The sequence below is a fragment of the Dermochelys coriacea genome, chromosome 5, assembly GCF_009764565.3.
Source record: "Dermochelys coriacea isolate rDerCor1 chromosome 5, rDerCor1.pri.v4, whole genome shotgun sequence".
Classification (NCBI taxonomy): domain Eukaryota; kingdom Metazoa; phylum Chordata; order Testudines; family Dermochelyidae; genus Dermochelys; species Dermochelys coriacea.
In genome coordinates, this window is record NC_050072.1 from 35,302,655 (window position 1) to 35,315,769 (window position 13,115).

Genomic DNA, 13,115 nt, shown 5'->3' on the forward strand with positions numbered 1-13,115 from the left:
TTTTCGAGAAATGTGCAAGTCTAAGCCAGCTAGCACACTGCACATTACTGAGGTATTTCAAACATGAGGAAACTGATATTCAGTGGCTTGCAAGGTTAAGTGACTCTCTCAAGGACACACAGTGAGCAAATATTAGGCCTGGGATTTGACCTCAGAGATAGAGCTGGTCAGAAACTTTTTAACCAAACATTTTTTGTCAGCAAATGCCAGTTTGTTGAATTCTAAACTTGTTTTCCAGCTAGCCCTATTCAGGGGCTCCTAGCTTCATGCCTCATCAATACGTGATGCAGGTGCTGTGCCTAGAAATGACACCTTCCTCAAGACATTGTAGAAGTTATATTGTGGTTCTTTTCTTGTTTCACAGTTACAGAATGTCAGATATTCTTCAGAGGAAAAAAAAACCCACATCCTTTTCATTTTCAATATATATTAGACACTTATTATGCAAGAACAAACTGCAGCAATAATGGGGCTTCTCTTCACTTTGACTGCTTCTGCTACCATTATTCTCCTGGTAATTCCCGGAGGTAAGTGCTGCTTTTATCCACTGTCATTGTAATTCATGATGTGTGTAGAGCAAGATGTAGCTAGATATATTGAAATAATGAAGTTATCAGTAAGTAAGAGAAAAAATACATTTTTATTTATTTTCCATTGATTGTAAAAAGTTAAGCCTTATGACAAATCAAAAAATAACATATGAAGGGAAAATCTTAACTCAACCTGCAAAGGAGGGAGGCAACTGGAGTCTAGAAGAGTTATATTAACCTTGCATTTTTCCCTTCTCAAAAGATGTATATCTATCCAGGAGTCAGAAAATTCCATCAGAAATGATGCTGCAATTGACATAAATCTCTTCATTTCCAACCTTTTTTGAAAAAAATATTCGCAAAAGGAAAAGGAGTACTTGTGGCACCTTGGAGACTAACAAATTTATTTGAGCATAAGCTTTCGTGAGCTACAGCTCACTTCATCGGATGCATTCAGAGGAAAATAGAGTGGGGAGATGATTTATATACACAGAGAACATGAAACAATGGGTGTTATCATACACACTGTAAGGAGAGTGATCACTTAAGATGAGCTATTAATAATTAACTAATTAATAGCTATTAATAGCTCATCTTAAGTAATCACTCTCCTTACAGTGTGTATGATAATACCCATTGTTTCATGTTCTCTGTGTATATAAATCATCTTCCCACTGTATTTTCCACTGAATGCATCCGATGAAGTGAGCTGTAGCTCACGAAAGCTTATGCTCAAATAAATTTGTTAGTCTCTAAGTGCAACAAGTACTCCTTTTCTTTCTGTGAATACAGACTCAACATGGCTGCTACTTTGAAACTGAAAAAATATTGTTCATTTAAAGCTTTATCTGATTTATGTAGTGAATTGTGTAGCCACTTTTTCAGAGTACAACTTATAAATATACTGCATATGTTTAGACAGTGTCAGATCCAGGGTTCTTTGGCATAATGAAAGCTGATGAACCTAGCAATGAAACACAGCAGCTCAAGCAAGTTAAAGCTCCACAAGACCATTAGTATTTTAGGTGGGATTTTCAAAATCAGGGTTGGCCTAACTCTGTTCCCATTGAACTCATGGAAGCAGATTTAGACCAACTCAGACCCTTTTAAAAATCCCAACCCTAATACAGCTACAATCCAGCACTCTAACATCTGTGCAATATATTTATATGCCTTAATTGTATAACTTACTCTAACCCTTTCTCTATGAATGGATATTTTACATTATATGCTGTCCCAACTGTACCAGCCTGGTTTATTTTTATTTTAGATTGTGTGGATATCATTGGAGGCATCCAGTGACCTCCACATTCAAGACCATATATGGCCCTAATCAAAGGGAAAGACTCTTGTGGAGGAGCTTTGATCAAAAAGAATTGGGTGTTAACGGCAGCCCATTGTAAATGTAAGTTCTTCTAAAATTTCTATCTCATAGAATGTTCTTACTAGTTAATAGCAAAGTACATAACCCTCAATATGACCAAACGCTAATGTTTGATACTGTAGATCTAGCATGCTTTAGAAATTGCCATAACAAATAAAAGTAATGGTTCATCTACTCTGGTATCCTGTCATAATAGATAATTACGCAATAATATGCCTGTGAGGGACGTTTCTTCCAACTCCAGGCAATTAGTAACTTATCTTCTGAAGCATGAAAATTAATATCTCTTATATTTTTGTATAGCTAGTGTAATTGGGATTATAATCTTATTATTACATTTTAGCATTTACATTGGCAACCAAGCAATTGTGGTGTCCATTTCAACATGTTCGTGAATAACAAAGGCCATAATAAGGTGCCCTAACCTTCTATCTATATGCAGAGATATTTTGTTAATTACTATTTGGACGCAGGCATAGAATAGCAGCAGTTAACCTCAGGAGAGATTTATTGACTCTTTTCTTAATCAATCACAATTTTGCTGAGCAAGATCAAAACAGTACAAAATAGTTGCCCCACAAAAGGGGAATGAAATTTATGTCATTTCGTTGTCTAAGAGGAATGCAGTTCATTACCTGAGAATACGCTAAAATAGCTCTTTAATTTATGTATTCATTTATATATTTATTAATTAAATTATTTTCTTATGAATTAACTTTGTGAAATAGCAACAACATAAACAAATGAAGGTGAGGATGAACAAACTCTTTGCAGCTAGAGTCAGGGTGGCGAGTTATATGGGCCTGTGGTGCCCGTGCTCCAGGATTATTCAGGGCATGGGGCCCCAGCTTCACCAATGTTCGGGGCCAGTCTCTCCCCCCGGTCCCACCTGCTACCCCTGCATGCCTCCCCCAGAGCATCTCCGAACCCTGCCCGCCACCCCAAGGGATTTAAAGGGCCTGGGGCCCCCAGCCACCGCCACCACCACCAGCAGCAGAGCAGAACTGAGGCAGATTCCTACCTGGCCTTGATCTGCGCCACTCCCAGAAGTGGCCGGAATGGTCCTACAGCCTCGGGGAGGCGGGGGGTGTCTCGGTGTGCTGCCCCCACCCTGAGCACAGACTCCGCAGCTCCCATTGGCTGGGAACTGCGGCCAATGGGAGCTACGGGACAGTGCCTGCGTGCAACGGCCGTGCGGAGACACCCTGCCAGTGCCTCTGCCTAGAAGCCGCTGCCAGAGGGGTATGCAGGTCACTTTCGGGAGCTGCCCAAGGTAAGCACCACACCCCTCACCCTCTCCTGCACCCCAACCCACTGCCCCAGTCCAGAGCCGGCACCCAGCACCCAAACTCCCCCACAGAGCCCACACCCCTCCCGCACCCAAACACCCTCCCAGAACCTTAGGCAGGTGGGGACGGGCGGGACTTGGACCCGTTCTGGGCAGCACCAAAAATTATATAAACCTGCGCCTCTGGCTAGGGTGGCCTTAATAATTTAGCTTGTGAGTCAACCTTTCTCCTGACAGGCTACCTAGCCAAACAATCTATCTGGCCCACCAAGGCGTGGATATGAGATTTAAAACACAAGTCCCACCTTTTACCCCATCAAGAGGGTTAGAGCTGCCACTGAGCCAGACCCTACACAGAGTCTTTCCTGGCAAGTCTTTCAATCCCAATGAAGCTTGGATCCCATAATTCAGAGAGAGAGAGAGATTAATTCCTACTGTCACAGCCCAAACAGGTGAATATATTTAGCTCCTTGTAAAGACTACATGGGGCCCCACAGTTACAATATTAGTGTACAAGAACATATGGAAAACAGAAAGCAATTCTAGCTTGACCTGAACAAAGAGAAAATGCAATAGCTAGCCAGCATAAAGTTCAGTCAGCAATTAAACACCAATATAATGACCTAAGAAAAAAGGATCATTTCCCCATAGCGTTGCCCACAGTGCATGAATAGGTGGAAGGGCAAATCTTGCTGAGATTGGAAGAGCGGTTGAATGTCCTCCAATCCTATATCCCAGCTCAATTTAAATGTATGTGCAACTTCCTCCCATGCAATCACAGTGCACTTTAGAGTCACTGGAGCAATTAGTGGCATGGTCTGATATAAAACTGGACCTTGATTGGCCAAGAAGAGCATAGAATCCTAGGCATCCATTCAAGGAACCCCTAGCAAGCACAGATCAGTAAGCGACACCTCCATTGTCTGGTGAGTCTGTGAGGAGGCAGGACACTTAAGGGGAGGCAATTGAGCTGAATTAGATGTGGGCTGAGGAGACAGTGTTGAGATCCTGATCGGAAATATTTCAAAGGTTTGGGATTCAGGTTCAAGATCAAAGCAATGATACTGTTCAGATTTGTTTTCAGATCAAACAGCATCCAGATTTCATTAGTTGTTCTCATAAGATTTCAGCCCAAAATGGCAGAAATCACACAAATGTCAGTTTTTATAAGATTTCTGTTCCCAGAATAGCTGTCCTCATCAAATTTCTGATGCATCCAAACTGAAACCAGAAAATAGATCTCTTCCACTTTTGTATCAATCCCAGAACCAAAACCGTAGGGACTGGTTTGTATCCCGAGATCTGAAACCCCTCCAAGACCCTGTGAAATTCATATAGGTACAGATATAGCTGTATGATTTTAGCTCATGTAATTATTTATAATTATGAATTAATAATAATGTGCTGTTTCTTATTATTTTATTAATTATTATTTGTTGCTTTGGCATACGAAAAGAGATTGATCAACTTTGTAGCTAAGCAACTGAACACTATAGAACAAGTTACAGCAGTGTATTTATCAGCAAGAGAGTATAGTACCTACTAGAAATGAACACTACTGAACATATGTATAGTTTTGTATAATTAATACAATTAACTATGTTGTTCTTTTCAGTGATAAAGGCACAGTTATTCTTGGAGCTCATTCACTTTCAAAGAAAGAGAAAGAACAACAGATTTTTACGATTGAAAGATCAATTCGCTACCCATGCTTTAATAAGCAGGAAAAAGAAAATGACATTATGCTTCTGCAGGTATAGAATTTTTATTAAACAGAATTTTAAGCATATGCAACTTTCTGTCCTGTATGGATATTTGATGGCATGCTACCTGCCTTACAAAGACTCCAAACAAAATCTTTAGTTATATAATTGTTAGTTAAATCTTTAGTTATATAATATTTCTGACTTTGTTATGCATACACTCATTTGTCATTTTATACTTTCCCAAACTTCCTGTGCAGACTTCTCATTTCTTATAAGGAGCACTGCCTGTAGAAAATATTTTGGTGCACATAATACCTATATATGACATCTGAATATGTTAACTAGTTATTGTGCAAAGTATTACGTAATCTAATGTTATAAGGCAGGAATCGGCAACCTTTGGCACATGGTCCGCCAGGATAAGCCCCAGGGCGGGCCAGGTCCATTTGTTTACCTGCTGCATCCACAGGTTCGGCAGATCGCAGCTCCCACTGGCCACGGTTTGCTGTTCCAGGCCAATAGGGGCTGCGGAAAGCAGCGGCCAGCACAATCCTTGGTCCACACCGCTTCCCGCAGCCCCCATTGGCCTGGAGCGGCGAACTGCGGGCAGTGGGAGCTGTGATCAGCCAAACCTGCGGACATGGCAGGTAAAAAAACCTGCCTGACCCACCAGGGGGCTTACCCTGGCAGGTCACGGACCAAAGGTTACCGATCCCTGTTATAGGGAGTGTTGTTAGTCAAATATCTGACTCCATTTAATATTTTTACTTCTCTTAAGCTATACATTAGATTTTTAAAAATCCATTAAAAGAATGTTATTTAGGAAATCAGGAAAAGCTCAATTTACGGTTACCTGACAGTGCACCTTTTGAGTGAATGAGGTAGGGGTCCAGTGGAAAAAAAATAGCATATCATATGATAATTAAAGACTATGTGATAATGAAATTCATGAGCAACTGTAAATCTGCCATTTCCTAAATGTCAAGCACTTGACTTTGCAATCTAACATTCTTTTAATGTAGGTTTTTTTGGGGTTATGTATAGTTTCCTAGGTTTTTTTTAAAGGAAAAAGGCAAAAATATGTTGTTTTTCTATTCAGCTACAAAAGATCCTCTATCATGCAACAGTTGGGTTAAACCCCTGAATCTTGAGCTCTGTAGGGTAGATTGCTACCACATGAGCTACAGGACTAACAACTCTAGCTGGCTAAAGGAAAGGCTACTGTTCCAGAAGGGGGCAGTGGGCAACTGAGGACATGTGCTGGGTCTATGGAGTAATCACCAGGACTGGCCTAATTCTCTTTCTTCTGTCCCACTCTTGGGAGATAGGGGATCTCCAGCTCCATATACTCCTCTGGGGGGGGAATGAGCCACTGGGGCCATGTGCTAGGGCCAGGGCCATGGAATGGGAGCTGAGCCCAGCCCAGTTTTCTTCCCCCTCCCCCTGTCAGCTGTTCTGATATCACCTAGATAGAGCTGATTGGAAAACAGAGTGGGCGGGTGGTTCCATGGAAAATTTCAACAAAAACTTTTTTCGTCTGCTTGTTTTACTCTGAATTTTCTATGAAAATTTTCAACTTTTTGGCAAAATTTTTCAGCCAAAAAACAAATATTGCTATTCAAAATGCATTGTGGGTCCCTCCCGGAGTTCCAGTTCAGGGGCTTTATGCTCCCATTCTCCTCTATGGGGCTAGCTCTCCAATAGCTCTCTGATATGCTCATAGATTTTAAGGCCAGAAGGAACCATCATGATCATCTAGTCTTGCCTCCCGCACATTGCAGGCCACAGAACCTTGTCCACCTACTCCAGTAATAGACCCCTAACCTCTGGCTGAGTTACTGAAGTCTCAAGTCATGATTTAAAGTCTTCAAGTTACAGAGAATCCACCATTTGCACCAGTTTAAACCCGCAAGTGACCAGTGTCCCATGCTGCAGAGGAAGTAAAAAAAAAAAAACCCACGGTCTCTGCCAACCTGACCTAGGGGAAAATTCCTTCCCAACTCCAAATATAGTGATCAGTTAGCCCCTGAGTATGTGGGCAAGACCCACCAGCCAGATACTTGGAAAAAAATTCTCTGTAGTAACTCAGCTCCCTCCCCATCTAGTGTCCAGCCATTGGAGATATTGGCTACTAGCAGTCGCAGATTGGCTACATGCCATTGCAGGCAGTGTCATTAACCATCCCTCCATAAGCTTATCAAGCTTAAGTCTTGATGCCTGTTATCTTTTTTGCCTCCAGTACTCCCCTTGGAAGGTTGTTCCAGAACTTCACTCCTCTGATGGTTAGAAACCTTCATCTAATTTCAAGACCAAACTTGTCAATGGCCTTTATATCCATTTGTTCTTGTGTCAACATTAGCATGTCACTTAAATAACTCCTTCCCTCTCCCTGGTATTTATCTCTCTGATGTATTTATAGAGAGCAATCTATCTTCCCTGAATCTTCTTTTCATCAGGCTAAACAAGCCAAGCTCTTTGAGTCTCCTCTCATAAGGTTTTCCATTCCTCTGATCATCTGTAGTAGCCCATTTTCTGCACTTGTTCCAGTATGAATTAATTTTCTTAAACATGGGTGACCAGAACTGCACATAGTATTCCAGCGGAGGTCTCACCAGTGCCTTTTATAATGGTTCTAACACTCCCTGTCTCTACTGGAAATACTTGCCTGATGCATCCTAAGACTGAATTAGCCTTTTTCATAGAAAAAGTCTTGTTGTTAGTCCCCTAAGTGCATGGCCTTGCACTTTGCACTATTGAAATTTCATCCCATTTCTATTACTCCAGTTTTCTAGGTCATCCAGATCTTCTTGTATGATATTCTGGTACTCCTCCATATTGGCAATACCTCCCAACTTTCTGTCATCTCTAAATTTTATTAACACACTCCCACTTTTTGCCAAGGGTCATTAATAAAAATGTAAAGTAGGACTGGTGACAAGACCAATACCTGAGTAACCTCCCTCCAGCCAGACAGTTCACCTTCAGTATGATCCATTGTAGTCTCCCCTTATAACCAGTTCCTTATCCACCTTTCAATTTTCATATTAAGCCCCATAGTCCTCCAATTTAACTAATAATTTCCCATGTAGAACTATATCAAATGTCTTAGTGAATTCAGGTATATTAGATCTACTGCATTTCCTTTGTCTAAAAAAATCAGTTATCTTCTCAAAGAAGGAGATGGGGTTGGTCTGGCAAGATCTAACCTTTTGTAAAACCATGCAGTATTTTAATCCCAATTACCATTTACTTCTATTTCCTTAATGACTTTCTCTTTCAAAATTTGTTCCAAGACCTTGGCATACAGTTGAGGTCAACTAACAGGCCTGTAGTTTCCCAGATCACTCTTTGTTCTCTTTCTTAAAAATAGGTACTATATTAGTAATTCTCCAGTCATAGATACAACTCCCAAGTTTACAGATTCGTTAAAAATCCTGCTGTTGGTCCTTGCAATTTCATGTGCCAGTTCCTTTAATATTTTTGGATGGAGATTATCCAGGGCCCCCAGTTTAGTCCAAATTAAGATGTTTGAATTTGACTTCCACCTCAGATGTGGTAATATCTACTTCCATCTCCATAATGTATCACTTTCTCCCATTTTGGTATCGGAAGAAGGTGCATATAGGAGTCCTTGTCCATGATGCATCATGGGAATATATGCCAGCCAGAGAGCCAGCCCAGAGAAGAGACTTGAAGCATAAAACTCCCAACCTACAGTTCCCATGAGGCACTACAAAGCCATTCTAAATAGAAATATATCTGAGTTTAGCCACAATATTTCATTTTTTAGTTTTTCAGTTAAACAAAAATTTCTGCAGAAAGCAGACACATTTCACACAAAAACTTTTTAATGAAAACCCAATTTTCTGTCAAAAGACAGTTTCAATGGAAATTTTTGACCAGCCCGACTTCCGAATGTTCCCAAAACAGTGGGTTTTGCTGCTTTGCAGAGGTATAAGCCCAGCACTTTGGAATGTTCTTGTGTTCAGTTATTTTAGCAAGTTGCCAAAAATTTTCTGACGAACATAAGCCAGAGAAGGGAAATTATGATTTTCCATAATTCTTATGGAAAGCGGAATGAGCTTCATGGGGCAAATAAAAGGCACTTCCCTAGCTCAAGAGTATTCTGCTGCTGAATACCAAAGGTATGAGATCTTCTCAAAGAAAAGGTCACAAAAATATTTTATAATCATAATGGAGAGTATTGAGCAACTTAAAGACAGGGATTACTACCAGCTCCCCCTGCAATAACCATGTCTTCTTATTATCCAATAGCTTAAACAGACAGCAACAATTAATAAAGCTGTGAAAACCATTAAGCTACCTAACACAGACACTGATCCCAAACCAGGAACAAATTGCCAAGTAGCAGGATGGGGAATAATTAAGAATCAAGAGCGTAAGCCTTCTGATATCTTGAGGGAAGTCAACATCACCATCATCGACAGAAGAACCTGCAATGATCAGAATTACTATAATTATAAACCCATTATAACTATGAACATGGTGTGTGCTGGAGATAAGAACGGAGGAAAAGACACATGTGTTGTAAGTAGATATGCTGGTTGTACCCATCTAGAGGCTCTTAAAAATAAAACATAGAACAATGGGTATGATGAGCCCATCAGAATGCTCAGGTCTTTAGTTCAGCTGCAAAACAAGTCTCTACACTCAGGGATGGGATCGATCTAAGTTACGCAACTTCAGCTACATGAATAACGTAGCTGAAGTCAGCGTTCTTAGATCTACTTACTTGTCTTCACTGCAGTAAGTTGACGGTTGATGCTCTCCTGTCGACTCCGCCTGTGCCTCTCACCCTGGTGGAGTACCGAAGTCAACAGGAGAGCGCTTGACTAGATGTGATAAATCGATCCCCACTGAATCGCTCGCTGCCCGTCGATCCAGCGGGTAATATAGACAAGTCCTTTGTGTGTCTGAGAGTTATAAAGGACTGTGCTGATCTGATTTCCTAAGCCTTAAAATCAAAGCTTCTGATTTGTAAACTATCTTGAGGGCTACTGGACTTTTATGCTTTTCTGAGCAAGGAAAAGAGGAAAATATTTTTCCTTTTCTGAAGTCAAATGGTCTTTAGTGGAAAAAGAGCAGTGGAAATGTCCAGTCTTTACTATGGTAATTCAGATTAAGCTACATGGACCTATTCAAAGCCACTGAAATCAATGGAAAGACTCTCATTGACTCCATTGAGCTTTGGAACAGGCTTTACATGGTCTAGTGCATTTCATATGTACATAAGTCAAGTGATAAAACAAATTTCAGCCATATCAAGTGGTGTTGGCTATACATAAACAGCCATATTTTTACAATGTTTACATATTTAATTGGTCAGGTTAAATATTATATAATGTTTTTTGCTATAAGTGGAATCATCCATCAAGGAGTGGACTTTTACAAAAACATTAGTATACACATTCTCTGGCAGGTAATAAATGAGTACCCACTGCAGACCCCACCCCAGTTGCTCATGACTAGCCTTATAGCTTCTAATTTTATGCAGAGAGACACATTTAATAATTAAGAACTTAAATACTTGCACTCCAACAGAAAATAAGTACAAGTTTGCATTGAGGTTCCTAGGCTAGTCCTGTGGAGCAGTGAGTACCCTCCTCTGAAGAGTTGAGGGTGCTCAAAAAACACTCTACAAAAGTTGCTCAAGACCTTACAAGATGAGTCCCCAGTTGTCTGATTCTACTGTTATTAAAGTCATTTCTATAACTCTCATTGACTTCAATGGAAGCAGAGTCAAGACCCAAGTCCTGCTTATATTTCTCATGAGTCATTTCATGTCTTTGTATCATTTCATTTCTGATACAGTAAAGGAACACCCAAGTGCATTTGGTAGATTCAAAAAGGAGGTTGTCCAACCTATCCAGAAGTAATGGCTAATACCTTACAATGCACTAACAAGTCACGCCCATTCCTTTGTTTCATGTCCTGCATCTTTCTCTCATACAGTCTGTCATCAGTAATGATCCAAGGCTGTTGTTCTAAAAATATTTGAGAAAGTCTAAAAACATTTATTCTACATCATATTTATACACTAAATTGATCCTAGTTTAGGTAATACATTTTCAGGCCTTAACAAAGACTGATATGGTTTATCACCACTTAGTCTCTGATCTTGAATATACTTTAGAAATTTATAACTTTAATCACATGAGTAGTACAAATGAGGGCTTGAAGGATCAGGAAGGTAGATACTACTTTGATGGGCACTATCAAAATTCCTAATATAGATCTTCAAATCCACTTTACTTATAATCTAAATCAGGAGAAAGAGGAGAAAAAGACAAAGGATTAACTTTTGTCTGTTGCAGACTATTCCATCCATTTATACACACTGGGGGTATGGGGGAAAATCACACCTCTTGGCAAATTTGTCTAGTATATTATGGCTTGACTTACTGATGATTTCAAAGGCTTTGTCCAATTCTCCATTGTCATAGAAGCCTTTCTATCCAGCAATAAAAGGATTAACACGCTGTACTACCTGTTTTATGCACACCCCGACAAGTACATTACTAGATGATTAATTTTCCAACCAACACAGAAGTTTCACTTTTCTACTAGGTTTACTAATTATTTCCAGAAACTTTCTGCATTCAAAGGGCAAAGTTTCCAGATTGTTTCAGATTATAAAAAAAAGGACATGTTCATTACTACTAAATTAGATTTATTCTCTATCTAATTCACAAATGAACGGATCAGATTCAAACCTTTTCCTTCTTTTAAATACAGAACACATATTCTTAGGAAAGACCAATAGAAGTAAGAATTAATTTCTGAAAACTTTCCTCAGACCTTGTCTACACACACACATACACACACACACACATGCACCAGTTTAATTAGCAATGTGTTTTCAAACCTTTGTAAATTCTGATGTCAAGTTTGTCTTCCTCTTCTTTAGGGGGATTCTGGTGGTCCTTTGATATGTAATGGTGAATTGAAAGGCATCACCTCCTTTGGCAAGACAAAGAAGTGCGGTGCTGTTCAAAGCCCTGGTGTCTATACTCGTCTTACGAAGACGCATCTTCTCTGGATAAAGAAAACCATAGGGGGTGACTTATAGATTGAGTCAGCCTGATTTTCTGTTGCTCTGATATACATTTATTTGTAACAAAATTTATTTTTGAATGATGCAGTCAATATATTGATGCAGTCAGAGTATTATGCAGTAGCTTCATGTACATACTATGGTTGAAGTGGTAATTTCACTATAAGCCCTTTCAATTGCTTGTAACTTTCCCATCAGAATTCACTTTGGGGCACAAATTTCATATATGTGATTTCAGCAAAGAAATTACCTTAACCCCAGCACAACATAAGCATAGCATTCTCCTATAACAGTATATGTATTCTCAGCCACAGAGGGGCTACACAGGTGCTTCATGGCTAAGGAATGGAGTATTACTTCACCTTTAAAAAGCACATTTACTAGATCTCTGCATAGATAATGAGCATTTCAGCTCAAGGTCCAATCTGACTCTCACCAAACTTAATAGAATTTGGTCCTAATTGCATATTGAGAATAACTACACATATCTATATCTGGATTTCCGTAAAAATCCTGGAGAGTCACTGAGATTCTAGGAATAACCCCAGAATCCTGGAAATACTGTTGATGCCTCTCCTTCCTCTGAAGATCCCATGATTTATTTTTATCCCCCATCTTCTGAAGGCCCTCTGAAGGGGGCTATTAGGTCTGGCAGCCTGAGGAATTTCAAAGACTGCATACTTTGTAGGGAAGTTTATTTGACTATGAAATTTAATGATTTTGAATTTCCTAACTTCTATGTATTTCAAAACTTCAACCATTTCATTACATTATAATATTTTGCATTTAATAAAGTTTGTGGCTTGAAATATGCAATTATCTGGAACACCCTGTCTCTTGCAGTAAAAATACTATGTGCAGTTTTGAACATGTAAACTATTTGTAAATCAGTCAGGGTATATACTTGTTTATAACATACATTATGTTAAACATTCAGCTGAAAACTCCATTATGATAGGGTCTGCAGGATGCAACCTAGACTGTGGGACTGCTGAGCCCTCCAAACCCACCAACCTGGGCTGCCTCTCATATGTGATGCTGATGTCAAGTTACAAGCCTCTGACAGGCACTGCACTTACGCAGACATCCAGAGGCAGGGACACATCCAACTGAGTTACATTAATGGTCTCCC

General features: G+C 39.8%; 1 protein-coding gene across 1 annotated transcript; it reads left to right on the forward strand.

The window, feature by feature from the left end:
- Positions 1–442: 442 nt before the first annotated feature.
- On the forward strand, positions 443–12,801 carry GZMA (granzyme A). The gene is given in 5 exon segments (XM_043514391.1): positions 443–527; positions 1,801–1,939; positions 4,818–4,956; positions 9,184–9,456; positions 11,837–12,801. Coding segments are annotated over 5 exon segments (798 nt in total). The 3' UTR covers positions 11,999–12,801.
- Positions 12,802–13,115: the final 314 nt, after the last annotated feature.